Source organism: Bufo gargarizans, chromosome 2 (assembly GCF_014858855.1).
Source record: "Bufo gargarizans isolate SCDJY-AF-19 chromosome 2, ASM1485885v1, whole genome shotgun sequence".
Lineage (NCBI taxonomy): Eukaryota > Metazoa > Chordata > Amphibia > Anura > Bufonidae > Bufo > Bufo gargarizans.
This window is the reverse complement of record NC_058081.1, coordinates 383603689-383628035: the sequence shown is the minus strand read 5'-3', so window position 1 is coordinate 383628035 and position 24347 is coordinate 383603689. Positions and strand designations below refer to the sequence as shown.

The following is a 24347-nucleotide window of genomic DNA, read 5'->3' as shown; positions in this document are numbered from 1 at the left end:
TCTTACAGGGGTGTAAGCCAACCACAAACACAAAGGGTTTACAATGGGGATCAGGGCTGTACAGCCATGCAGGGGTTAATACCCTGCAAGTGTACAGTGAGGAGGGGGGGGTGTGGCAGGGATTAAACGGGTTGTCAGGGGTTGCCACCAGGGGTTAATCAGGGACCAGACCACAATGTAATCAGGGGCAAGGGTTCGCAAGGGTTAAGGGGTATGGTAACCAGAATCCCAGCAGGGGAGCTGGGGGTTTTGCCAGGGAAGGGGTTAAGGCATGTAAGGTGGTGGGATAGGGAGATAGGGTAGGGTTAATGGTGGGATAGTGGTAGGGATCGTTGGTGGGATAGGGGATATTGTAGCAGGGGGTCAGGGAATAAGGGGGTGATACTCATGCTTGCTTCCAGGGGTCTGCTCGTTCGTCCGGGGGCTCTCCTCCTGAGCGCAGGATGCGCTCTGCTCCTCTTCAGATAGGTGGCGGCTCGGCTATTCCCTCCTGAGCGCCGGTTGCGCTCTCCTGCAGGAGGGGGGTCCGGTCGGGGGTCTCTATCCTTTCTGATGGAGGGCGCGGCACAGTTCTTCTTGAGCGCAGGATGCGCTCTTTCCTTTTAGGTGGGGGGGTCCCAACCCTTCTCCCAAGGTGGGGGCCCTGACCTCAACTACCGAGTGCCGGGGCCGCCGGATATTTATCCCCGGCAGCCCACACTCCCGCGCCGCCCACCAGGGGGCGCGCGCGCGGCCATCATTCACGTGGGCCGGCGCAGTGATATGACGTCACTGCGCCGGCCCGCACATCGGGGACGCGCTGCAGGCGGGAGAAGCCTTTGATCTCCCGCCTGTGGCATGCTGCATTCCGGCAAGCGAGATGTTAATTTCGCTGCCGGAATGCGCTTCTCCCCTTCTATCATGCGTAATTATCTCCAGCGGCGCTGGAGATAATTACAACAAAGGGCTCAGATTCTGTTGAGCTCTTTGTATCCATCAGGATGACCGGACCCTTGCATCGGTGTGAATGCTTGGGGCACATTTCAGGTATCCATACACATGTATACACTAATCATACATCATATTATTCTAAGGGGGATTATAGATAGATTTATATCTATCTATATATAGAACAAGGGGCCACAGTCACATATGAATATATACATATACACTAAGGGGGCACATATTTCCCACAGGGGCCACCATGAACCCCTGGGGATCACCATGGGCAGACGTGCGCAGATGCTGGGCACATCTGCGCACATCATCCCATGATGCGGTGGTTAACGTATGCATATATACGATACATGCCCGCATGTGTTTGCAGGCATGCATGGATATATATGCATACGTCTTAACCCTTCCTCAACAATCCCCCTGTTGTTGGACTATATATACAATATATTGGGGGAACGGGTTGAGATATATCCCCCCCTTCTCAACCCCATCCTAGGTGGAAGTTCAGGAAGAACTGTAGTGCACACTGATCTTTAGGTACTTACACATCCCTAATCCAGCTTCCTCCGACCTGCCCTTTACCGTAACCTACTCCTCCATCCACAGGATACACCGTCTTCTTCTTGACATCTTTAGGATACAACACACCCACAGTCTCTCGGTTAACTGGCCTTTCTTTAACAGTCTTTTAGTGTCGGCCACCCCCACTTTGGAGTGGCCACACCCCCACAGTCTCCTGGTAGTTCTGCCGATCTTCAGGTATGGCGCGCCTCCAAGGAATGTGGAGCGGGTTCACCCTCACAACCTCAACTTTCTTCTATCCAACGTCTGTTTCCATCTTGAAGGGTGCGGTTCTCCCGTGGACAGATTAATAGGTCTTTACAAGGCAGGCCAGACTTAAGCGGTGATGTCATAGTACCTAAATTCTACTGCGGAGAACACTTCCGCCACACTAAACATCCAGCCCTTCCCTTAAGAACTTCACCATTCCAGGGTTCAAGGTGGCAAATAAATGATGCCTGTCCCTATCGTGACCTAACCTTATCCCCGTTCACACAAAATACATGTCACATCCCTCCCAACACCACCAAATTCCATTAAATGTGTGTACCCATAGAGACTCATGCAACCTGGCATATCTCTCTACCTCCAAAGACACAGGTAGGTCGTAGACCCCCGTGTCAATGGGAAACATCTATAGGATGCAAATGTGTACAGTCAAATATAGGCTGTCACACATTTGCACCTAGAGTGTCTATGGGTACACAATCAACCGACAAACAAAATCAATAAATACAATGTGCTATGGGGTTTCAGGGTAGTACAAGTTCTACGTCCCGAACCCTCATAGGAAACAAAGTGTGTCCATACAATATTTGGCTACAGGAACAATGTTTGCGTTATGTCCTGAGCCTCCTCCGTCGGTTAGTTCGGTAAAGTTCTGTCTGGTTCTGGTGTATTTTGGTCAATAAGTCCCTTGACCCTCCGATACACAGTCTAATGTAGATGACGGTGACCAGAACCAGAAGAAGTTTCACTGGGTGAAACAAGTGATAAGTTCTTCCACCCGAACGTCTCCAAGTCTTCCTCCAGAGCCTTAGATAATGCTCGCGCTGGATTGTGGCACAGTCTTCCATCTCTAGAACACCTCTAGACAGAGGTTGCATGATTGCCAAAATCCAGTGGGATCCTCTGGAGCCTCACAAGTGTGTCAGGGGGGATAGCTGGTCTCTTCTGGCATCTCCTGGGTTTTTCTTCCGCTCCATATAAAATCACACTTATGGCAGAAGAAAATACCAGGCGCTCCCGGGGGAATTTCTCCCCTAACAGTGCAATTAAATGTACAAAATTCCCAGCACCAATACCTTTGACCCATGGGTAGAGAAAGGCATTGGGCTGCCCTTTATCTCACAGGACCCCTTGTTATCCCAACACTGGTGTCTGAACACCCTACCTTCAGAGGATCGCGTCCTTTGCTACACATCCCTCTGCACCAACAGATAAGGATGGCCACCCTACTAGGTTAGGATAACTGGAGTTCTGTGGACAAAGCACCATCTTGTTATTGATGGCACCGCATTCCTGTCCACTCATGTGTACCCAGGCTGATTTCCCCCTGTGATCCTATCTTGTGGAGGCCTGCAGAACCAATGGCATAGGCATGCCCTGGCTCCCCAGGACACCACAACACAAGAACACAGTCCACACTCTGCTGCCAAACACTCTGCGTCCAATCCCTATCAGAGCTGTGCTACCTGCTCGGACTAGATTTAAGTGCGCAGCACAACATTACACCAATGTTGTCTGTCCGCCCCAGTCCCAAACGCAACACAGCCCTACCGAAAACCTTTAGAAAAACAGTGTTATCTGTATGGATCTGAGACCCTGGTTGCCAAGAATAATATCACATCATCCTTTGTGTGCTGCATGGAGAAGGTCCTTATGCCTTCTCCCGACCAGCAGGATTTCCCGTGTGAAATTATCTGCTCGCGAACCTATACGTTCTCGATCCACAGTATAACACTGTTCCACTCCAAGGGGACACAGAATGAAACAAAGACAGCAGACAGGACTTACAACACTACATAAATCAGCATGGTGGAACACACTCCTAGACAAGGACCACCACCAACATCAAGAACAACGTACAAACAGACAACAAAAACACACAACATGGACATACACAGGGAACAAACGGTGTAACAAACAGTACAGGGGTGTCAAATGTTGCCTAGCCTAACTTGGCCACTCTGGCCCCTCAGCAGCTGGTGATGCTGCCGATAGGTAACCCCTTTATGGCCAAGCTGACTAGACCCCGCTGCACCATTTGTTACCTGAATCCCATCACTGGACACATTGCAATTACTTGCACAAGGGCAATTCCTTGCAATGTGTCCTTTGTTCCCACACCTGAAGCACCTGATTGGGCTTACTGTCTGTGTGTTTTGCAGTGCTTCGCTATATGACCCAAGCCACCACACGCAAAGCATTTGATGTTTGCCCGGCGTGGCTTAGGTCCGTCCACACTGCAACCGCGCTCCCTGAATTGTTCCATCTTCAGGGAGGCACTCTTAACGATGTTTCTTTTCCCCAAAGTCACGGAAAAATCTCTGTTAGTCTGGACAGGCTTGGTCTGGTGATTTGGCCTGTCACAGACTACTCTCCCCCCTTTTTGCCCTGCATAGGGAAAAGTTTTGGGAGATTCCTACCCTGACTTTACGGGAAGGGAAAAGAAAAGGGCCGGCACCAACTTGGTCATGAGCTGTTGCATGCCAGTCATTATCTGGGAGCTTACAGCAACCTGAGCCTTCAATTTGGCTACCGTCACATTAGTAGAGGCAGTCTGCTCCTTGAAGGCCTTGACCTCAGTATAAGACTGAGTCAACTGAGCCTCAATTTCCTCCTTCTGCCTCTGCAGTTCTGCTAACTGTGACTCTAACCTAGCCACTTGCGCATCTCGGTCAACAGAAGACTGCACATTCTCCGCCAGCTGTGTCCGTAATGCCGAAACCTGGTCTGAATTACTAGCACAGCACTGTCAGTGAACGGCCGGAGGAATTGTCTCCGTTGACTGAGACACCAGCGCCACTTCCTTTGGCTTACAGATGCTAGCCTCAAACGTATGAACGAGTTTGGCTAGCATCTGAAGCTGTTTAGTGGCCTTGTTCAATATCATCCGTTTGTTAACACAAAGCTTGTCATAACTACAAGCCTGTGCCAGCAAATCGGACCACAGCATTTCTGCTGACTTGTATGTGGTGGGGAGGATGGGGTTAAATGTACTGTGTCTGCTCAAGTGTTGCAGTGTGGGGAAGTCCATACTCACCGTTTGAGCGTCCATCTTCTCCTTGGGGTCGTACCTCTTCGTCCTAGCAGCTGCTTGGAAGAAGTCCATTTTCCCGGAACGCTTCTTCCCGACCAGCCAGACTTGTACGCTGCTCCCACGAAGATGGATCTCCTTCAGTGACGTGTCCTCTTCTCCCTTGCAATCACTTGAGCGATGCAGTGACATTTTTCTGAGCCTCCATCTTCTTGTTGGTGCTGTACTTTTCCGTCCCTTGCAGCTTCTTGAAAGAAGTCCTTTTCTTCCGGATCGCTTCTTCCCGACCAGCTGGACTTGTATGTACCTCCAACGAAGATGGATCTCTTTCCGTGCCTTCTTCTCTTACCCCAGCAACGGTGACCGTGTAAAGCAAATATAAAAATATTATACACAGATAGATTATAGATTCTCTGCAAAAGATTTTGTTCTATTTCTGGTACTCTAAGGGAAGTATCGCTTCTCCTGTCCGAATTATTGGGTCCTAGACGCTCAGACACTCCGCTGACCGCGTCTCTCCTGCCCGCTAGTTCACAGTACCAGCGACCCTCAGCCTCAAGACCAAAAACAAACGCAAAATCCACGCAGTGGGCCTGGCTCGCCAATGTAAAGGGGAAATATTATTAATCACCAATATTTTGCGAATATCGATTAATTAATATTCCTAAATAGGAGGAGCCGTCTATTGATGACTCCGCCTATTTATACCTTTTATATAACAATACTTTCGCTATACTTTAAACTAATCACTATGCTAGCTGCATGCGCCTAACTAACTCACTACCGCTAACAAGTACACGCTACACAAAGGGTACAAATATAACAGTATTTATTAACACCTGACGCACACGATATACAGTAAATACACAGCCTAAACTACACTACACGTTCCCAAATTCCACCCATAAACTAACTATACAGTTCACACATACAAGTATCTTAACAGCCCACCCCACCTGACTATATACTATCCCTATGGGGTACGACAAGGGTTAACGGTGGTCTTACAGGGGTGTAAGCCAACCACAAACACAAAGGGTTTACAATGGAGATCAGGGCTGTACAGCAATGCAGGGGTTAATACCCTGCAAGTGTACAGTGAGGGAGGGGGGGGGGGGTGGCAGGGATTAAACAGGGGTTGCCACCAGGGGTTAATCATGGACCAGACCACAATGTAATCAGGGGCAAGGGTTCGAAGCGGTTAAGGGGTATGGTAACCAGAATACCAGCAGGGGAGCTAGGGGTTCTGGCAGGGAAGGGGTTAAGGCATGTAAGGTGGTGGGATAGGGAGATAGGGTAGGGTTAATGGTGGGATAGTGGTAGGGATCGTTGGTGTGGGATAGGGGATATTGTAGCAGGGGGTCAGGGAATAAGGGGGTGATACTCATGCTCGCGTCCAGGGGTCTGCTCGTTCGTCCAGGGGGGTCTCCTCCTGAGCGCAGGATGCGCTCTGCTCCTCTTCAGATAGGTGGCGGCTCGTCTATTCCCTCCTGAGCGCCGGTTGCGCTCTCCTGCAGGAGGGGGGTCCGGTCGGGGGTCTCTATCCTTTCTGAGGGGTGGGGGCGCGGCACGGCTCTTCTTGAGCGCAGGATGCGCTCTTTCCTTTTAGGTGGGGGGGGTCCCGACCCTTCTCCCAAGGTGGGGGCCCTGACCTCAACTACCGAGTGTCGGGGCCGCCGGATATTTATCCACGGCGGCCCGCACTCCCGCGCCGCCCACCAGGGGACACGCGCCCTCCCATCATCCATGTGGGCCGGCGCAGTGATATCACGTCACTGTGCCGGCCCGCACATCAGGGACGCGCTGCAGGTGGGAGAAGCCTTTGATCTCGCCTGTGGCACTCTGCATTCCTGCCAGCGAGATGTTCATTTCGCTGCCGGAATGCGCATAATAGGAGGAGGGGAGGCTTCTCCCCTTCTTCTATCATGTGTAATTATCTCCAGCGGCGCTGGAGATAATTACAACAAAGAGCTCAGATTCTGTTGAATCTGAGCTCTTTGTATCCATCAGGATGACCGGACCCTTGTCCGGTCATTCTGATGCAATTAGCCAGATTGCATCGGTGTGAATGCTTGGGGCACATTCACACCGATGCACCTGGTTTCAGGTGTAGGAGGGGGGAATATAATATATATATATATATATATATATATATATATAAACACACACACACGTGTATTGATGCTTGGGGCACATCCATACACATGTATACACTAATCATACATCATATTATTCTAAGGGGGATTATAGATAGATATAAATCTATCTATATATAGAACAAGGGGCCACAGTCACATATGAATATATACATATACACTAAGGGGGCACATATTTCCCACAGGGGCCACCATGAGCCCCTAGGGAACACCATGGGCAGACGTACGCAGATGCTCGGCACATCTGCGCACATCATCCCATGATGCGGTGGTTAACGTATGCATATATACGATACATGCCCGCATGTGTTTGCAGGCATGCATGGATATATATGCATACTTCTCAACCCTTCCTCAACATCCTCCCTCTGGCTGTCTTTTCCTAATTTCACCCCTCGTCGCTCGGGTCACCTTTCCGTCACGGCACATACACGTCCAGGATCGTCACTCGACTCACCCAGGTCCTTCAGCTGGCCGCCAGATGCGTTTCAGTTCCGCTTTGTCACTAATTCACCTGCCCTCGGCATGTGCCGAGGGCGGGGGTGTGTGAATTGGTGACAAAGAGGAACTGAAACACATCCGGTGGCCAGCTGAAGGACCTGGGTGAGTCTTTTCCCAGCACTCGTATTTTCGGCCTGGGTCCTCCCTCTCGTTCATTTTCCTCTCTCATCATTGCTCCCCGGCCACGGTCCTCCTTTTTCTCCTCTTCCTTCTTTCCCCGGCTCTCCTAAAGCGGTGTTTATTCGTGGCTATCTATTTCTTGTGTTCACAGGTACTTTTTCCCATACTGTCTCCAGTACCCTCCTGTAGCAAGTTCTAGTTCTGCGCGATTCGGGTATGATTGCGTTTCCTTCACGCCTCTCTCCTCATTTCATGCCGGTTCCTTGTTTTATAAAAAAAAAATGATTATTATTATTATTCTATTTTTTTTTTTTTTGTGGCTTTTCCTTTAACAGGTTCAAGATGTCCCAACTATCTGATATTGAGGACACCTTCTCGGGTCCCGGCTCATCGGTTTCAGGGCACGCTGGTAGCCCATCACTCAGGCGTTGGACTGTCCCTAAACTTGTCGCTGAATTGAATACGAGGGGTATTCCCCCATCCAGCTTCAGCTCGGAAGGCGGAGCTCTACCGCCTTCTAAGGACAGAGTCGGGGAGCGGCAATTCGCAGTCCTCCCTCTCATCCATCTAGCTTTCACTGAACCAGCTACAGGCCACCATCAGCGGCCTCATCGGTTCTTTGGCGGACGTCCAATCCAGAGTGACCGAGCTAGAGTCACGTGGCCCAGAGGATCCCCCGGCCGCGGTCACGGCGATCGTTCCCTCGACCTCCCAAGAACCAGCGTTGGGTACGCTCAACGCTAGTCCAGTTGTGGCCCCAGCCCACTTTATCCCTGAGGCTATCAAGAAGGACATTTTAGCTGGGAAGGACGTCAACTTGGCGTCCATCCTGATAGCTTCCCAAGATGTGGCCGAAAATAGAGTCATTAATTGTGGGGAGGTTGCAGTACTACTCAGGGCCAAGGATGCCCGACTTTCTATTCCGGAGTTTGTGTTGGCTTTTAACCTTTATCGCGACGTAGTCTGCTCAGCCCATCCGCTCAGGCGGGAGGAACTAGACATGTATCTTTACCGTCTGACAGATCTGGGATACAAGTATGGCGGCTTCAATTTCTACGATTACCATCGTTCTTTCTCCGCCAAAGTTGCGGCAGCCCTAGTCCAATTTCATTTTGTTACCAACTGGGTGAACTTGGATATGGAGCTCTTTTTCCGGCACTTCGCCGGGCTGAGAGCTCCCACCTGCACGACATGCCAGTCCATCTCGCACACGGCGGACTGGTGCCTATTGTTGGCCACCCCGGGTCTTGACCGGGCCCTCCCGGGTTCTTCTGGCCAAAGAAGCCAGCCGACCTTGGATAAGTTGGGCAGGCCTATCGTGTTCCTTGGGCAGAGCCAGATTTGTAACAATTTTAATGCAGGAGGGCGCGGTTTTGGTAGCTGTAGAGCCTTGCACATCTGCTCCCTGTGCTTTAGGGCTCACCCCCGTTCTTCCTGTCCTAAAAAATCTTCAAAACTATGACTAGCCGACATTAACATTGAGTTATTGGCTGTCCTCTTGCAGGATCACCCAGATCAGCAATTGGTCCAGGTCCTCCTTTCAGGATTCAGGAGGGGTTTTCACACTGGGTTGATCGCCCTCCCTCTGGAGTCCTGGGAGGGGAAAAATCTGCAGTCGGCCATGCACGATCCGGGCGCAGTCGACAGTCTGTTGTTGTCAGAGGTCCATAAAGGGTTCCTGCTGGGTCCATTCGACTCAATCCCATTTGATATCTGGAGGATTAGCCCGATCGGGTTAGTCTCCAAGCTGTCATCTAATAAAAAAAGGTTAATTTACGACCTGTCTGCACCCCATATGTCCTCCACACCCAGCTTGAATTCCCTGATTCCGTCAGAGGAGTTTGCCATGTCTTATTCCACCATAGGGGAAGCCATCAAATTAATTTTGCAGTCAGGGAGAGACTTAGCAGACGCCTTTAAGCTGCTTCCCATTGCACCTCAACTCTGGGGATTTTATGGCATCAAGTGGGATCATAAGTATTATTTTGCCAATAGACTCACCTTTGGCTCCAAGAGCAGCCCTTGGTTATTCGACCAGTTTGCGGGCGCCCTGCACTGGATCTTGGGTCACCACGGGGGTTTGGATATGGTCATTCACTATCTCGACGACTACTTAAAGGGAACTTGTCACCGGGATTTTGTGTATAGAGCTGAGGACATGGGTTGCTAGATGGCCGCTAGCACATCCACAATACCCAGTCCCCATAGCTCTGTGTGCTTTTATTGTGTAAAAAAACAGATTTGATACATATGGAAATTAATCTGAGATGTGTCCTGTACGTGAGATGAGTCAGGGACAGGACTCATCTCAGGTTAATTTGCATATGTATTAAATCAGGGTTTTTAGACAATAAAAGCACAGCGAGCTATGGGGACTGTATATTGCGGATGTGCTAGCGGCCATCTAGCAACCCATGTCCTCAGCTCTATACACAAAATCCCGGTGACAGGTTCCCTTTAATCATCCAAAACCCCCGGGGTGATTCCTCCGGGCTGGATGTCCTGCTCCAGCTGTTTTCCAGTCTCCAGGTCCCAGTCGCCACCTCCAAGACTGAGGGCCCTAGCACAAGGGTCACCTTCCTAGGTATCGTGTTAGATTCCGTCCGTATGGAAGCAAGTCTGCCGGAGGCGAAATTATCAAAGATCAGGTCTGCAGTCTCCGCCACTGCTTCCTCCCGGGTTCTTACCAAGCTGGAGTTGCAGTCTTTCCTGGGTTCTCTTAATTTCGCCTCCCGGATCATGCCCCAGGGAAGATCCTTTGTGTCTAGGCTCCTCACTCCTCTCCCCTCGGCTCAGGACCAGGATTCCGTCGTCCATCTTGACAACCAAGCATGTGGCACTCCTTCCTGGAACGGCATATCCCTTTTGTGCCCACCTTGGATGCCTTTTCACCGAGGATCCAGTCTGACGCCGCCGCCTCCCGCGGGTTTGCGGCCATTTTTCATCCGCACTGGCTGGTTGGCGATTAGCTGGCGGAATTCTCCCTCGATGGCGAGTCCCTCAAATCTTCCCCTCTCCTGGAACTATACCCGCTGGTGGCGGCTGCCCAGGTCTGCCCCCCCCCCCCCCCCCCCCCCGTAGTGTTCATTACGGATAGCCTAGTTCTGGTAGAGGTTCTCTCCAAAGGCAGGGCCAAATCACCAAGGATCATGTCCCTCCTCCGCAGGTTGGTTTGGCTTTCCCTGCGGCACAACTTCCATATATTCCCTTCCCACATTGCGGGGGCTAAGAATGTGGCGGCAGATGCCTTGTCCCGATTTAACTTCACCATCTTCTTCCAGGCAATGCCAGACGCAGATCCGGTGGGTACGCCCGTTCCCCCCCTTCAGCCTCCTGACCATGGACGAGGACAGCTGGTGGCATCCGCAAAGAAGTTGGTCCAAGGATCTTTAGCTAAGAACACCGCCAGGAACTATCTTACGGGATACGAGGCGTTCCGGCGCTTTATGCTCAGCCACCCACAGAACGTCCAGGACAATGTGACCTTTCTTATGGCATTCATCGCCCACTGCCATCTCCACTTGAACCCTCTCTTACAACACCATCAAGGGGTATTCGATCCCTCCTGCCAATCAATCTTGGCCAACCAGGCTGTAAATGCAACCCTTAGGGGCATACAAAAAAACAGTGCAAGCCCAGCGGCGCGGAGACAGCCAGTTTCTGGGGAGTTATTTCGAGGTCTGTCCCTAGCTCTAGATGGTTCCCCCTTTGGGCACCCAGCAAGCCTTATCATCAAGGCTGCAATATATCTCGGGTTTTACGGTTTCCTAAGACCGGGGGAATTCACTTCTAGTGCCTTGACACGCTCCGCCCTCCTTAAACGCCATCTCGTCCGTCAGGGTGACCAGTTTTCCTTATTTCTCCCTTTTTCCAAGACTAGTCAAGTAGGTCCTCCCGTCGAGATCAGGTTCTTTACCACGTCAAACAGCTGGTGCCCCGTCAAGGTACTGGGGGTCCTTGCCGAGTTTCTCCATCCCTCTTGCTCCGGAGGATCCGCTACTTCCCCTCCAGGGCAGGCCTCTCACCGCGGCTCAGTTCGTGTCCCACGTTCTCACATTAGCGGCAGGATTAGGGTATAACCCAGATACGATTTCAGTGCATTCTTTCTGCATAGGAGCGACCTCCTCTGCCTCTAAGCACCAGGTTCCCGCGCATGTTATCCCCAAGATGGGGCGCTGGCGATCCTCGTGCTTTGCCAAGTATATACCCAACCCGCAGGTCGAGATTTCCAAGGCTTTTGGTTCATTGGCTTTGTAATTTGTCCCGTTCGTTTAATAAATATTTCACACCTAACAGCGTTGGTAGTCTTCTTGCCCACATATTCAGGCCTACCCCGCATTGGCTCCGGGCACAGTTCAGCCAAATAGATCTTGGATCTTGGAGGGTGGTAGGCATCCCTCCCAACTCCACGCTCATGTACACCTCAGCCCCTACCACAAGTACTGATCACTAATGTACAACGGTAACATTTTTCATCTGCTACTTACATGACATTCTCAATGTCTGTTAGGAGAGGGCCAGGTCAGTGATACCAAGAGTTTTTTTTTTTTCTTCTTAACATTATAAAATCCATAAGTCCGCCAATTCTAATCTGTGAACGTGGTTGACAATAATTTCATACGAATATACATAATAGTGTCGACATTTGAACCTTCACATTCTACATCTATAGAATAAATGCTGAAAAGCCGGACAGATAGCATTTTCCCCGTCTCTTCCCACCATTCTGCAGAAAAGTGTGTACCCGCTCAGTATATTTAATAGGTAATCGGATTCCAGTACAGTGAAGAAATCAGAAAAACCTGCCTCCTTCACCACTTTACTGCAGAAAGGACTATTTTCCCAGTCACTAAAAAGGCAGAGTTGGGAGGCCACAAAATAACCCCTAAAATATGGGAGATTAAGACCTCCCCGCCTATAAGGCATGGAGAAATAAAGTGCCTTCAGTCTCACACGCTTCCTCCCCCATAGTAAGTTATTAAGCATCCGCTCTATCAATCTGAAATGCTTGTCTGTAATCCATATAGGCGAGTTGCGCAGGACATAAAGAACCTGGGGCAGCACTACCATTTTTATTAATGAAAGTCTATCCGCTCTTGCTTGCAGAATTTTCTGCCATATCTTAATTGTTGCTCTCAACTTCATCAGCAAGGGGAACAGGTTAAGCTGTAGATATTCCTGAGGTTTGGCGGAAATTATTATCCCCAGGTACTTTATTGAATCAGAGATCGTTATCTGATTATTTAATTCGCCTCGCAGCTCGTCTATCGGGAGAAGTACTGTCTTCTCCCAATTGATCTCAAGTCCGGATATGTCGGAAAAGTGACCGACCAGATCCATTATGCGAGGGAGGGTGGTATTTGTTTGATGAATAAAAACCAGAATGTCATCTGCGTAGAGGGACACACGGTCATGCTTCCCCATTATGCCAAAACCGGCCACCTCCGGATCATGTCGTATCATGGCCGCTAAGGGTTCGATATAAATATTAAATAAAAGAGGAGAAAGGGGACAGCCTTGGCGGGTGCCTCTTCCCAGAATAAAGCTCTCTGTCATCAAATCATTGATCCTAATCCTGGCGACTGGGGAGTTATAGAGTAGCTGGACCATTGCCATAAATTTTGGGCCGAAGCCCATTTTTTTCATTACCTTCCAAAGAAAAATCCACTCCACCCTGTCGAAGGCTTTAGTAGCATCCAACGACAGGATGGAGCGGGCGCCACGCCCCGGGGATTGAATATTCATAAATAGCCTATGCAAATTGTGATGGGTGCCCCTGTTTGGCATAAAGCCGTTTTGATCCGGATGAATAATCGTAGGGATAACCCGCAAGAGCCTCCTAGCAAGGACTTTTGATAGTAACTTAGCGTCTGTGTTTAATTGGGAGATTGGTCTATAGGAGCTCAATTCGGCCGGATCTTTATCCTTTTTTAGAATTAGAACAATAAGGGCCTCCATCATAGAGTGTGGTAATCTCCCTCCCTGAGCTGCTTGGGAGAAAACCTCCAGCAGCTGGGGGAGGATCACCTCACTATACTTACGATAGACCTCATATGGAAGGCCGTCTGATCCTGGCGATGAGTTCCCCGAGACGGACCCAAGGGCCTCCTGCAACTCGGCAAGAGAGAGCTCACATCACCGCATCACCAGTTCAGACGACAGTCCAGGGGAAGATCTATATATCTGAGCAAAATATTGTAGAAAAATATTCCCAATTCCCTCTGGGTCTGTTATGGTTTCGCCCTCTACATTACGAATTGAGATGATAGATTGTTTTTTCTTATCTTGTTGCGAAATTATTCTAGCTAGAAGCTTGCCCGGACGTCCAGACTCGATGAAATAATTGAGCCCCTTGAAGAATACCCTGTGATTTGCTTTCTCTGTTACATATTTCTCCAAGGAGCAACTAGCCTTCTGCATCTCTTGCCTATTGTGCTCAGTGGGATGGCTAGCGTATCGCTCAGCTGTGAGTGCAGCGATCTTACCCAGTTCCTCCTCTTTCTTAATAAATGTTCTCTTTACTACGGCAATCTCACTTATAAAAACCCCCCTCAAATATGCTTTCAAGGCATCCCATACTATGTTGATATTAGCAGAGGGAAGGTTAACCTCCCAAAAGGAGGATATCAGTAGTTTAATCGTCTGCAGATTGTCCAGAATAGTGAGCCAATATGGATTTAGCTTAAATCCTAGCCCCCTAGTATCCTTATTCTTCCCGCTGCGAACCTCAACCAGTAGGGGTGAATGGTCCGAAACTGTTCTTACTCCGTATCGCATCTTACAGATATTACTCAGATTGCTCTCATTAGTAAATGCTAGATCGATCCTAGACATTGCTCTGCCCCCCCTACTGACACAGGAGTATACTCTCTTTCCTCCACCAAGATGTTCCCATATATCCACCACTCCCACCTCAGAGCAGAATTGAGGCAGCGGGGAGTTACAAGGATGCCTCCCCTTTTCCACATCAAGTGAAAATCTATCTTTATTAGGATCAATGACCGCATTAACCACTTCAGCCCCGCTAGGTGAAACCCCCTTCATGACCAGAGCACTTTTTACACTTCGGCACTACACTACTTTCACCGTTTATCGCTCGGTCATGCAACTTACCATACAAATGAATTTTACCTCCTTTTCTTCTCACTAATAGAGCTTTCATTTGGTGGTATTTCATTGCTGCTGGCATTTTTACTTTTTTTGTTATTAATCAAAATGTAACGATTTTTTTGCTAAAAAATGACATTTTTCACTTTCAGCTGTAAAATTTTGCAAAAAAAAACAACATCCATATATAAATTTTTCGCCAAATTTATTGTTCTACATGTCTTTGATAAAAAAAAAAAAAATGTTTGGGCAAAAAAAAAAAAAAAAATGGTTTGGGTAAAAGTTATAGCATTTTTTAAACTATGGTACAAAAATGTGAATTTCCGCTTTTTGAAACAGCTCTGACTTTCTGAGCACCTGTCATGTTTCCTGAGTTTCTACAATGCCCAAACAGTATAAAAACCCCACAAATGACCCCATTTCGGAAAGTAGACACCCTAAGGTATTCGCTGATGGGCATAGTGAGTTCATAGAACTTTTTATTTTTTGTCACAAGTTAGCGGAAAATGATGATGATTTTTTTTTTTCTCTTTTTTCCTTACAAAGTCTCATATTCCACTAACTTGCGACAAAAAATAAAAAATTCTAGGAACTCGCCATGCCCCTCACGGAATACCTTGGGGTGTCTTCTTTCCAAAATGGGGTCACTTGTGGCGTAGTTATACTGCCCTGGCAATTTAGGGGCCCATATGTGTGAGAAGTACTTTGCAATCAAAATGTGTAAAAAATGACCGGTGAAATCCGAAAGGTGCACTTTGGAATATGTGCCCCTTTGCCCACCTTGGCATCAAAAAAGTGTCACACATCTGGTATCGCCGTACTCAGGAGAAGTTGGGGAATGTGATTTGGGGTGTCATTTTACATATACCCATGCTGGGTGAGAGAAATATCTTGGCAAAAGACAACTTTTCTCATTTTTTTTATACAAAGTTGGCATTTGACCAAGATATTTTTCTCACCCAGCATGGGTGTATAATTAAGACTGCACGCTGGGGTCCCCCTGGGATGGGTTTCCCTCCCGGAATTCGGTGGGCTCTTTCTATTTGAAACATAGAGGAAAAGTTATCGCTGCCAAAGCTATTCATAAGCACATCTTTAAGTTGTTCCTCTAGATGACGGCCTTCAACTCCTTCTGGGAAACCGATTATACAAACGTTGTTGCGCCTTCATCTATTTTCTAAGTCCTCAATCTTGTTTTGAAGTGCTTGATTTTCTGAAGCAAGAAGCAAAGTTTTAGATTTTAATATGCCCATGTCAGTTTGCAGAGAGTCAACGGATTTTTCCATGCTATGGACTCGGTCCCGAATCTTTACTAGATCTTCTTTTATTAATGAGATATCGCTCTGCACTGACCCCAATTGAGTGGACATTCCTTGCACTAAAGTGCCATTATTTTCCACAGCACTTAGGATTCTGTCCAAGACAGCTGGGTCGTATTCGGTTCGCATTTGCACAGAGAGGCTTTCCTCGCGTACCTCCTGATCCGCGTCCTCTAGACCATCCTAGGAGAGTTCATCGTTTTGGGAGGTTTTAGCAGATTTTTTTGTCTTAGCAGGGAGTTTGGTTTTAGCAGGATTTTTATCATTTAGAAAGGGCGACTTCAAAAACTTGTCGATTTTGTTCTCTGCCCCAGGCTTAATTGCAGAGGAATCAACTGAGCGTCGTTTTGGGGCCATTCTCCCAAGATTTCCCCCTTTTTTTTTTTTTTTTTTTTTTTTTTTTTTTTGCGTAACGCAAAGTTTCGGCGATAAACTACACCCTCTGTGATGCCATGTACACTACTAACCCCTCTCTCACCAATAGCATAGAAATCAGCAGTAGTGCAAATGTAGACTGAATAAAATGGAATACTTATTTCTCACGTGACCAGAGTGTGATATCCAGAGCCTTAGTCCCAGTGCACGCTGTGGCTAACGGAGGAGAGGGGCGACGGCGATGTAAGGTATAACGGCAGCATGATATCCGGCAGAGTGACCGTCCAGCATCCACAGAAAGCAACAAGGTGAAACCAGGCGAGCAAGGCAGTTCGGCCACAGGGAGAGGAAGACGGCAGGCAGGGCAGCACCAGCAGAGCCCATCAATCAGAGCCAGTCAAGGGCCCAAGCAGAGCAGCCACAGCGAGGACAGCAGACAAGAAGCGCCGAACAGCAGACAGCAGGCAGAGGAGCGGGGCAGGCGAGGAGGCAAGGAAGCACGGCCGAGGGACAGAACACCCAGAGCAGGACGAGAGAAACAGCAGCAGCACACGGCAGCAACAGGAGAAGCGATCAGCGACCAGACCAGGTAAAATTCAGCGTCTCAGAGCACGAGTCTTGGCATCAGCTGTTTGGCTTCAGCTGGTCAGCATTAGCCTGGAGGGGAGAGACCAGCACTGGGGAGGATCGAGACGCGCTCCCTCACGTCATCCCGCCCACCAGCCCAGTGATACCAAGAGTTGAGAGAGTTTGCAACAGAAGGTAGTGGTTGACAGTGCCAAAGGCAGAGGACAGATCAAAGAGAAGGAGGACAGAGTAATGTTTTTTGGTTTTGGCTGTTAGTAGGTCATTGGTGACTTTGGTAAGGGCAGTCTCAGTTGAGTGGTGGGGTCGGAAGCCAGATTGTAGGCGGTCAAAGAGGGAGCAGGAGGAGAGGTGAGAGGACAGTTCAGAATGGACATGTTGCTCAAGTAGCTTTGAGGCATATTGAAGAAGTGATATGGGGTTATAACTGGACAAAGAAGATGGGTCAAGTGAAAGCATTTTAAGGATGAGTGTAATGGTAGCATGTTTAAAACCAGAGGGGAAGACACCAAAGGTTAGTGATACGGATGTAGTAGAGTTAACACACATGCTTTATGAGACGTGTTCTCTAAACTAAATGCGTTAATCAAATACCTTCAATTTATTTTCAATGGCTTTTGTTTCAAGATAACACGATGACAGTGTCCAGAGCTGTACTTGTTGTGGTGTTATACAGATGCAGCATCTGCGTCTTGGAGTCAGAAAGCAAGCGAAAGTCGAGATAAAGTGTGAAGATGTCAGATACCAGCGGGATACAGAACAGAACCGTTAGAGGGATCAGCAAAAATTTAGGAGCCAAGTTACTTTTTTAGTCGCCAAATTGAAAATGCATATAGTAAAAAAAAGGACTTGACGAAGAAGATAAGACGCAGGTCACAGTAGCGAGCCAGCACTACAAATAGGAGAATACAGCACCACATACCTCTTACATCCAGTGACATCTTTTTGGGGACAAGGTGACTAAAAATGGCGAATTGCGCGGTTAAATTTTTTTTTCTGTTACGGCCTTCACCAGAGCGGAAATATTTTTTTATATTTTAATAACTCACACTTTTTCGGATGTGGCGATATATAATATGTTTATTTTTTATTGTTTGTAAATTTTATATGTAAATTTGGGAAAGGGAGCATCTAAAACGTTTAGTATTTTGGTGCTTTTGTAACTTTTTTTTTATTTTTATTTTTATTTAATAATCATTTTCCCCCTTAGGGGCTATAACCTGGATCTTTTCATCCCTTGTCCTATTCACCCCAATAGAGCTGTATTCGGGTGACTAGGACTTCACACTCTCTCTGCTGCCCTGTGCATAGTAAACACAGCAGCAGGGAGCTTACCATGGCAGCCAGGGCTTCAGTAGCGTCCTGGCTGCCATAGTAACCGATCGGAGTCCCAGCAGTGAAATCTGCCACCAATGGAGGGGACCCTGTGCCACCATATAACCCTGTGGCCACTGCGCCACCAATGATACTAATAATGGGGGGGGGGGGGGGGAATTTGGGAGGGCGCACTGCACCCCCACCAGTGATACTAATGCTAGGGGGGGGGCGCACTGCACCACCAAAAATGTAAAGGAGGACCTTTCGTGGGTTCAAAGAATATGAACTAGCAGGAGCAGACGCCAGTGTCTCTCCTTCTCCCTGACAGCAGCGCTGTCCAATCGCAGCTCAGAGCCAGGGAGAAAAAAAAACCTCCCTGGCTCTGAGCTGCGATTGGACAGTGCTGCTGTCAGGGAGAAGGAGAGACGCTAGCGTCTCCTCCTCCTTGCTCTGAATGTAAAAAAAAAACGGCGTGCCTACGTATGTAGCCTACTACTTAGTTCATATTTTTTGGACCCATGAAAGGTCCTCTTTAAGGCTACTTTCACACTATCGTTCAATCGGATCCGTTCTGAACGGATCCGATCATATTAATGCAGACGGAGGCTCCGTTCAGTACGGATCCGTCTGCATTATATTGGCAAAAAAAAGCTAAGTGTGAAATTAGCCTGAGCGGATCCGTCCAGACTTTTACATTGAAAGTCAATGGGGGATGGATCCGCTTGAAGATTGAGCCATATTGTGGCATCTTCAAACGGATCCGTCCCCATTGACTTACATTGTAAGTCTGGACGGATCCGCATGCCTCCGCACGGCCAGGCGGACACCCGAACGCTGCAAGCAGCGTTCAGGTGTCCGCCTGCTGAGCGGAGCGGAGGCTGAACGCCGCCAGACTGATGCAGTCTGAGCGGATCCGCATCCATTCAGACTGCATCAGGGCTGCCGAACAGCGGACAGCCGAACGCTAGTGTGAAACTAGCCTAACTCATTTATACAAGTGTCGGCAGCGCTATCACAGACCCGGCACCTCACCTCAATAACAGGGCATGCAATCCGCGGCAATTAACCCCTCAGATGTGGCACCTGAAGGGGTTAATTGCCGCGTATCGCATGCCCTGTTATTTGTCTATGGAGGAATAAATAGACAAAATGTCATGGAGTGATGGAAATTAATTTATTTTGTCTTATTAAGACATTTGCTCTATTGCAAGACTTCTACCAACCTGTGTGATGTTATTCCCAAATTCTGGAGATTCCAGACACTCATGTGGTGGTACAGAGACCTCCTGCATAGTCATTGACGGATATCTGATGGAACTATAGTGTCCCATAGGGCAGCTCCAGTCAGGGGCGTAGCTAGAAATGACTGGGCCCCATAGCAAACATATTTTATGCCCCCCCCACACACACATACCTCTCGGACCTCACCACCACATCCGCAGCTCCTCATATACTTGCGATGGTTATGCGTAGGACTGAGCACAGACAGTTGGTCACTGGCAGCGCATTTCTGCCAGTGTAGGAAATGTATGAATCTAAATGTCTGTGTATTAAAGAAGATTGTTAAATTGTACAGGGGTCTGTAACACAAGAAGGTGAAAGTACATATCGTGGGGTGTGTATGTGTATTAGACAGAAGGTAGGGATATGTATCTTGTGTAGTTTGGGTATTAGGGAGAGTTCAGGGTATATATATTTCGCTGAAAATTCTGTGCAACATAAAATGTAAACAAAAACTGGAATTTGCGCTATATGTCTGTTCAGACATAATTTGCTGAGGCTGGCTTGGCCTCAGGGGGGCTGGCTCGCTTGGCCGGGCAGAAGGAGTGTGGGAGACTGTGAGGCCTTTTTTTCTCCAAGCTGCTCCGTTAAAAAAATATTTTTCATTATACCTCAGGTCAGACCACCAATCAGACCCCCAATGTTAATCATACCTCAGCTAACAGCCCCAATAAGATCCTCAATGTTGATAAGAGCCCAATAAGACCTCAGTTCAGACCCCAATATGAATGACCCCCCAATCAGACCTCAGATAAGAGCCCCATGCCTCATAGCAGCCCCCAGTCGCCTCATAGCAGCCCCCAGTGGCCGGTACACCAGCCCCCAGTGGCCGCTACACCAGCCCCCAGTGCCTCTTCATCAGCCCACCAGCGGCCCCCCAGTGCCTCTCCGTCAACCCCCAGTCAGTGCCTCTCTAGCAGCCCCCAGTGCCTCTCTAGCAGCCCCCAGTGCCTCTCTAGCAGCCCCCAGTGCCTCTTCATCAGCCCCCAGCTCCTCTCACCAGCGGCCCCCCAGTGCCTCTCCATCAACCCCCAGCCAGTGCATCTCCATCAGCCCCCAGTGCCTCTTCATCAGCCCCTAGTACATCCTCCCCGGTATTAAAATCATTGGTGGGCAGTGCGCCACCCCCTCCCCGGTATTAAAATCATTGGTGGGCAGTGCATCCTCCCCCCTCCTCGATATTAAATTCATTGGTGGGCAGTGAGCCCCCCCCCATCATTGGTGGCAGCGGCAGTTCTGATCAGAGTCCCAGCAGTGTAATGACCCCAATATGGATGACTCCCAATCAGACCTCAGATAAGAGCCCCATGCCTCATAGCAGCCCCCAGTGGCCTCTCCATCAGCCCCCAGTAGCCTCTCCATCAGCCCCCAGTAGCCTCTCCATCAGCCCCCAGTAGCCTCTCCATCAGCCCCCAGTAGCCTCTCCATCAGCCCCCAGTAGCCTCTCCATCAGCCCCCAGTGCCTCCCCATCAGCCCCCAGTGCCTCTCACCAGCGGCCCCCCAGTGCCTCTCTAATGCTGGGGCTCCGATCGGTTACCATGGCAGCCAGGATGCTACTGAAGTCCTGTCTGCCATGGCCAGTTACTCTGCAGCAGCATACTTACATGTGCTGTGGCCGCCCGGCGCTCCTTCTTCTTTTAACTCACAGGTCTGTGCGGCGCATTGCTTATGCTTATAGCAATGCGCCGCACAGACCTGTGACGAGTTACAAGAAGGAGGAGCGCCAGGCGATCACAGCGCATGTAAGTATGCTGCTGCAGAGTAACTGGCCATCGCAGACAGGACTTCAGTAGCGTTCTGGTTGTCATGGTAACCAAACAGAGCCCCAGCATTACACTGCTGGGACTCCGATCGGAGCTGCCGCTGCCACCAATGATGGGGGGAGGGTTGGTTGGGGGGAGAGGCGGCCCCCTATCGCACCGCCACATGATTTAAAAAAATATATAAATCCTCAGCCGGCGGCCCGGCCCCCATGACTCCATTCCAGGTCTTTGAAATTGAAAGCTAAAAATGTATTCTATAACCATTATGTGAGGTGTGATATTAACCTTCATATTGTTTGTTCCTCCAGTGGAACCTAATCTGCGATAATGACTGGAAAGTGCCATTGACCTCATCACTCTTCTTTTTGGGGGTGCTGCTAGGCTCATTCGTGTCAGGACAGTTGTCGGACAGGTAAATTGGATTTCTATTAATGTGGTATCATTTCTGAGCATTCAAATTTGTGTTGCTTTAAAAGGCTGTGTGTAACAGGATCTTAAAAGCAAGACTCTGCAGGAGGCATGTGCTTTAGATGCTGCATAACCTCATAATACGCACCTCAAATGGGTGTAGAGCCTCATTACACACACCTCGGCTGCAGCAGAACCTTATAATTGTTGTAGAAATATTAATATTAGAAATCCGCTCGCATCAGGCTTGGTGTAAGGAAAGGTAAAAATCTCAACCACAGTCAGACTGTGGTTGAGATTTTTACCTTTCCTTACACCAAGCCTGATCTTGCATTCTTCTGAGCAACTGCTCCTCCACAGTCTGCTCACCTTTTATTTAGTCACAGTAACAATAGATACTTGTCAAAGGACAGGGGAGGGCATCAACATGGAACAGTGCAATGCACACACCCCATCCCTGTATAAGGAAGGATGAGTCATGTCCATTGTCTGATCAGCCAGGTAGCCACCCATCCCCTATCACTGTCAGCATGGATCCCATTCAATACTGCTCAAAGTGACCAAAGTGAAGATCATTCTACTGGTTCTTATAGGTTTGAGATTATCTGTGAGACATTGCTACGGCTATTGTCAGTATACGGTACGAGTATACCGACAAGGCAGATATGCATGTCTTAAAAGCAGATACAGTGCTGATCAAAAGTTTAAGACCACTTGAAAAATTGCAAAAAAATCATATTTAGCATGGCTGGATCTTAACAAGGTTCCAAGTAGAGCTTCAACATGCAACAAGAAGAAATGGGAGTGAGACAAAACATTTTTTGAGCATTCAGTTTTATGAAAACAACGAATAAACTGAAACAAGCTGTTTTTCAGCTGATCAAAAGTGTAGGAACACAACTCCCAAAAAAAAGAAAAAAAAGAAATCCCCCCAAAACCGAAATCTAACTTCCAAACATGAACTTCGTAATGAGTAGCTCCGCCGTTATTGTTTATCACTTCAAAAATTTGTTTCGGCATGCTTGATGCAAGTGTTTCCATGAGGTGAGTGGGAACATTTCGCCAAGTGGTGAAGACGGCCGCACGAAGGCCATCTACTGTCTGGAACTGTTGTCCATTTTTGTAAACTTTCCTTGCCATCCATCCCCAAAGGTTCTTAATTGGATTTAGATCAGGAAAACACGCAGGATGGGCCAAAAGAGTGATGTTATTCTCCTGGAAGAAGTCCCTTGTCCTGCGGGCATTGTGTACTGTAGCGTTTTCCTGTTGAAAAACCCAGTCGTTACCACACAGACGAGGGCCCTCAGCCATGAGGAATGCTCTCTGCAACATCTGGACATAGCCAGCGGCCGTTTGACAACCCTGCACTTCCTGAAGCTCCATTGTTCCACTGAAGGAAAAAGCACCCCAGACCATTATGGCGCCCCCGCCACTGTGGCGCGTAGAAAACATCTCAGGTGGGATCTGCTTGTTATGCCAGTAACGTTGGAAACCATCAGGACCATCAAGGTTAGATTTTTTCTCAGCAGAGAATAACATTTTCTTCCACCTTTTGAATGTCCCATGTTTGGTACTCTCTTGCAAAGTCCAAACGAGCAGTTCTGTGGCGTTCAAGGAAACGAGGTCTTTAAAGACTTTTTTTGTTTTTGAAGCCCTTCATTCTCAGATGCTGTTTGATGGTTATGGGGCTGCAGTCAGCACCAGTAAGGGCCTTAATTTGGGTCGAGGATCATCCAGTGTCTTGACGGACAGCCAACTGGATCATCTGGCTCCGTGCTGATGACATTTTTTGGGGTCTTCCACTTGACTTTTTTGTTCCATAACACTCAGGATTATTTAAGAAATTCCAAATGACTGTCATACTGCATCCCACCTCAGCAGTGATGGCTCGCTGTGAGAGACCCTGCTTATGCAGTTCAACAACCCGACCACATTCAAAAGGGAGATTTTATTTGCCTTTGCCATCACAAGGTGTGACTACCTGACAGAAAATTACAATGAATCCACATCTTTGCACAGATTTGGCCTTTTCTTTAAAAGGCCAAATAGTGGTCCTTAAAAGGCATGGTGAGCCTAAAAAGCATGTGGTCCTAAAATTTGGATCAGCTGAAAAACAGCCTGTTTCAGTTTATTCGTTGTTTTCATTAAATTGAATGCTCAAAAAATGTTTTGTCGCACTCTCATTTCTTCTTGTTGTGTGTTGAAGCTCTACTTGGAACCTTGTTAAGATCCAGCCATGCTAAATATGATTTTTTTCCCCATTTTTCAAGTAGTCTTAAACTTTTGATCAGGACTGTATGTATTCAGAAAGGGATAGCGAAGCCGCAGCAGAGGTATAATATGTATCTCTCGTTATGCAGACTTCACTTCTCTAATGTGTATAGACATTTGAAGGGAAGAAGCCCAGTGCATTGCACTTAGTGCTCACAAATCTGAAAACGCACCCCTACACACTGAAAACATGTCTCCAAGTCCATGAGAAGGTTTTCATACTGACTGTTTTACCACTGGTCCCGATTCAACCAAAGTACCCTCTGCTAGAGCGCTCTTTGGTTAAATCCGACACAGGGAGACAGATGACAATCTATAAAAACACACACACATCCTAAGATAAAATGTCTGCATAATAAAATTTACACTACATAATAGAACCTCATA

The 24347-nt window shown here is 48.3% G+C and overlaps 1 protein-coding gene across 1 annotated transcript in view; it reads left to right on the top strand.

The window, feature by feature from the left end:
* Nucleotides 1–24347, top strand: part of LOC122926283 (solute carrier family 22 member 5-like) — a 130580-nt gene that overhangs the window by 46103 nt on the left and 60130 nt on the right. Inside the window, exon 2 of the mRNA XM_044277657.1 lies at nucleotides 21590–21693. Within this exon, the coding sequence (XP_044133592.1) occupies nucleotides 21590–21693 (104 nt within the window). The remainder of the gene's footprint in view (nucleotides 1–21589; nucleotides 21694–24347) is intronic.